At 33.3% G+C, this 5,000-nt stretch overlaps 1 protein-coding gene across 1 annotated transcript in view; it reads right to left on the reverse strand.

Annotated features, from left to right (window-relative positions):
• Positions 1 to 3,535: 3,535 nt before the first annotated feature.
• HELRODRAFT_163186 (hypothetical protein) overlaps positions 3,536 to 5,000 on the reverse strand; it is a gene marked incomplete at both ends in the record, with an annotated part of 8,960 nt that continues 7,495 nt past the window's right edge. The window contains 2 exons of the mRNA XM_009027135.1: positions 3,536 to 3,673; positions 4,408 to 5,000. The exon at positions 4,408 to 5,000 is cut by the window's right edge and continues 76 nt beyond it. Coding sequence (XP_009025383.1) covers positions 3,536 to 3,673; positions 4,408 to 5,000 — 731 coding nt within the window. The remainder of the gene's footprint in view (positions 3,674 to 4,407) is intronic.

Consider the following 5,000-nt stretch of genomic DNA (forward strand, 5'->3'; position numbering starts at 1 on the left):
TTGCCTGCGAGGTCTAGGATAGTTTTTATATATTTGATGTTTTTTATAGATTTTTATTCATTTTATTTTTATTCTTTCTATTCTATTTTTATTTTTACTATTTTAATTTTTTTCCAATTATTTTATTTTATTTCACATTAAATTTTGGTATGTGGATCAAAGTATCCGCTCATCAAAAGTTCCGAAATCACAGAAAAGAGCGATCATCACACTGTTATTGTAAAAAGCTGATTTATCGCCAGTTTTGGTCAGTAGCTACCGGCCAATATCAAATATCAGCTTCATCCCAAAAATAATCAAACAACTATTGAACTACTGTCACGAAAATTTGTTGGTGCCTAAGTTGCAATCGGGATTTCGGAAACTTCACTCTCAACGTTTTGAAAACACGAGACATCTGGCTAGGTACTCCGCAAAGATTAAGTTTACTGAACAGTTTCACGTCACCGATGAACGATCTTGGTGTGATATTGGATTCGCGTCTGTCATTGCAAAATCATGTAAAAAATATCTGTCGGAATTGTTTCTATAAAATTCATAGAATCAGAACTATCAGACGTCTTCTTACTCTGGAGTCAGCGAGAACACTTGTTCACAGTTTCGTCTGCAGAAGAGTTGACTTCTCCAACTTGATAATGTATGGAGCCAATTTATTTCTACAGGACTGTCTTCAATCAATACGAAACAACGCTGCAGCAAGAATAATAGCCGGCGTTTCAAAGTCTCACTCCATTTCGGTTTACATGCGTGATGAGCTTCATTGATTGAAATATCCCCTAAGGATTAGGTTCAAAATCGCTCTCTTGGTCAGAGAGAGACTGTTTGACCGGTGATGCACCGGTTTATTTGAGTGAGCAATTGATGTCGGTTTCAAAGAGGTGCATGGCCGTAGTCAACTTAGGTCGTCAGACCGTGGGGATTTGGTCATTCCGTCAATCCGTTCCTCAAATTCTGGACGACAAAGATTTTCTGGGGTGGCGGCTGGAATATGGAACTCGCATTATTTATTTTCTTCACCATTTTATTAATAAATCACACTTGAAAACTGTTATCGTTATTGTTTTTGTTTTAATACAAATGACAAAAAAATTAATATTATTTATATTATTATTATTTATATTATTATTATGATTTACATTATTATTGTTTACATTATTATTATTATTTATCTTATTATTATTTTTACTATTATTATTATTATTTATCTTATTATTATTATTATTATTATTATTGTTTTTCATCCTGGCCATCAGCAAAAACTGAAAAAAATAAAATAAAAAGCTAACGAAGTAAAATTACTGCCAACTAGTAAGTATGCTTAATAAGATTTAGCTGCTATATATACTAACCTATACTACATTACTCTAAATATATATATATATATAAGTGTATATATATAAGTATATATATATATATTATACTTATATATATATATATATATATATGTATATATATGTATATATATATGTATGTATGTATGTAAGAAAAGTTATATCACAATGCGAATTTCAAATGGTTAGTACGAATACTATTACTAATAAATAAATAAATACAAATATTAGCACTGACAATATTAATAATAATATAATATATATAAATAATAATAATAATTATAACAGCAATTACGATAAGAAGAATAATAAAAAAAAGCCATTAATAACAATTGTAATTACAGTTATGAATTGGAGTAAACACAATAAGCACAAGTGAAAAGTTCTTAGACTAGTATTAAATACTATATATATATATATATATATATATATATATATATATATATATATATATATATATTTATATACTTATTTATAGATTTAAGTCACAAATTAATACACAAATTAATACAAAAAGAAAAATTATTAATATTATTATTTCAGTTATTATTTATAATAATATTATTGTTACGAGTAGTTGTAGTGGTAGCAGCAGAGCAGCAGCAGCAGCAGTAGTAGTAGTAGTAGAAGTAGTAGTAGTAGTAGTAGTAGTAGTAGTAGTGGTAGTAGTAGTAGTAGTAGTAGGTAGTAGTTGTAGTAGCAGTAAAAGTTTTATTAATTTTAATGTAACTGTTGACGCTGCTGTAATAACTTATTAGTGCTATTATTATAATTATAAATGTTATTGTTATTATTGTTATTATTATTATTGTTATTGTTATTGTTATTATTGTTGTTGTTGTTATTGTTATCCTCGTACGAGTTTTACGAGAGGGCAAAGAAGTAAAATGCGACAATTTTGAAATAATTACGTACTCGTTAACGATGATGAAGAGGATGACGATGACGACGATGGTGGTCATTCTAACGATGATAATGATGCTACTGGTGATGATGAGGTGATGATGATGATGACGATGTATAATGATGATGACGATGATGATGACGATGGTGTATAATGATGATGACGATGATGATGACGATGGTGTATAATGATGATGACGATGATGGTGGTCATTCTAACGATGATAATGATGCTACTGGTGATGATGAGATGATGACGACGATGATGACGATGATGGTGACGATGATGATGTATAATGATGATGACGAGGATGATGATGATGATGGTGAATTCAAGACGATTGTTTCGAATTTAAGATTTAATTGCTTATCAAAAAATTGCTTGACGTTTGTGTTTGCTCTTTTCTTTTGCGTAAGTAAATCAAAGAAGATGAGTGAAAAATGATAATTGCGGTGATGATGATGATGATGATGATGATATCGATTATGATATCATTACTTTTGTCGTGGCCAAAGCAACGACAAAAGTAATGATTATTGATGATGAGAATATGATGACGAAGATACGAATTATGACGAAGTTGCCTTCGTGGTGATCCTGATAATGATATCAAGGAGGATGGTGGTGATGATGATGATGACGACGACGGCGATGCTGATGATGATTGTTATTAAGCTTTTGAATATTAATGAGCCCGGGGAGTTGTAAAGGGAAAAAAGTAAATAATTTAATCTTTAACACACACGCGCGCGCCGACCATCCTAAAGATGATGATGATGAAGAAGAAGAAAAAGAAGAAGGAGAAGATGATGATGATGAAGATGCTGATGAAGATGATGATGACGACGACGATGACGATGATGTTGACTCAAGATTCTGACTACTGGTGATAATAAAATGTTGTTGTTGTTGATGTAATAAATTATTGTTCTTTGTTTTCGTTGTTTATACAACGTTTGTTTCGTTGTTTTTGTCGTTGTTTCATTGGTTGTAGCATCAAAAATTATTGTTATTTGTTTTTGTTGTTTCGTCATTCGAATAGGCTCTTCTTTCTGGATTCAGCTCTTTACACCAATGTCTTGATGATGATGTTGTTGCTGTTGTTGTTGTGATGTTAATTTTGTTGTTGTTGTTGAGGTGTGTTGCGGTAGGTTTATTATTGTTGGTGGCTAGCGCCATGATGTCATTGCTGTTGTTGTTAATGTTTTTGTTGATGTTTTTGTTGTTGATGTTGTTGTTGTTGATGTTTTTGTTGTTGTTGTTGTTGTCTCGTTTAAGCACATCTTTTCTATCGTTTGATTTATACGTAGGGAAAGAATGTTGTAAATTTCGTTGCAAAAGAGCTGATGTTGCAGATGTTGTTGTTGTTGATGTTGCAGTTGTTGATGTCGTTGTTGATGTTGTCTGCGATGCTTTTAATGTTGCGGCCTTTTTGTGTCTTTCGCAAAGGTATGGTTGTTGTATGTTGATGTTACATGTTTCTGCTGTTGTTGTTGTTGGGCTGAAAAATGCTTGCTTATGTTGTTGTTGCATCAGTAGTTGTTGTTGCAGTTGATGTAGGAATGGTTGTTGTTGTTGTTGTGGCTGCTGATTTATAGATACTTGTTGTTGTTTAAGCAACTGTTGTTTGGGAATTTCGTTCGGCGAGGAGGTATAAAAATTTGTTTGCGATAAAATGGTTGTTGTTGATGTTGTTGTTGACGTTGGTATTGTTGTTGTTGTTGTTGTTGTTTTTAGTGATGATAGTGATAATGGTGTTGGCAGCATTGTTATTGATGCTGTTGCTGCTGCTGATGGTTTGTATCTTGAAAGTGTTGTAGTTTGCAAAGTCGACGATGATGATAGTGATGACGATGTTGTTGTTGTTGATGATGGTGATGTCGTTGCTCTTGATTTAAACGACTCGTTTTGAGGTAGTGTGTGATAATAATTGTTTCGCAACATTCTCGATGTGGAAAATTTTGTTGATGTTGTTGGAGCAACAAGAGCAAAGCAAGTTGTGTTAATTGGTAGTTTGTTTTGCTGTTGTTGTAGATGTGTATGTAGTTGTTGTTGCGGATGTTGGTGTTGTTGTGGTTGTTGCTGTCGTTGTTGTTGTTGCGGATGTTGCTGTTGTTGTTGCGAAACGAACGTATTTCTGTTGCGTAGGTCTGCATATTTGTCATATGCCACCACATCGTACGTCTTTCTAATTGGAATGTTGCAACTCATTTTTAAGAGATTTTCAAACTTTTCGAGCTTTTTGTTGATGTTGTTGTTGTTGTTGCTGCTGCTACAGTTGTTGCTGCTGCTGTTGTTGTTGCTGCTGTTGTTGTTGTTGGTTGTAGTAGGGATAGTGGGATTTAAAGAGAATTTATAACCGTTAGTTGGTGTGGTTGAAGTCGCAGCTAGGCGAGGTCTCTTATCATTTGATGATGTTGCTGAGACAAGTTGCGGTTGTTGTTGTTGTTGTTGCTGGGGTAGTTTTTGTTGCATAGTTGGTTGATAAAATTGCTGTTGTTGTTGTGTTTGTTGTTGCTGTTGTTGCGGTGGCTGATGTTGATGTTGAGACATTTGAAAGGATGCTTGTTTTTGTTGTTTTTGTTGGACCATCAGCCTAAAGTTTGAAGTTATTGTTCTTGTTGTAGTTGTCGCTCCTGTGGCCAAAATTGTTGCGGCAGTAGTTGTATTTGCATCAGCCAACGCCAACATTAATTTCGTCTTCGAAAATTTCTGCGTCTTAGTTGTTGAATCTTTTTTGCTGACGTTGTTGGTGTTGTAGCTAT

Source organism: Helobdella robusta (assembly GCF_000326865.2).
Source record: "Helobdella robusta unplaced genomic scaffold HELROscaffold_5, whole genome shotgun sequence".
Classification (NCBI taxonomy): Eukaryota; Metazoa; Annelida; class Clitellata; order Rhynchobdellida; family Glossiphoniidae; genus Helobdella; species Helobdella robusta.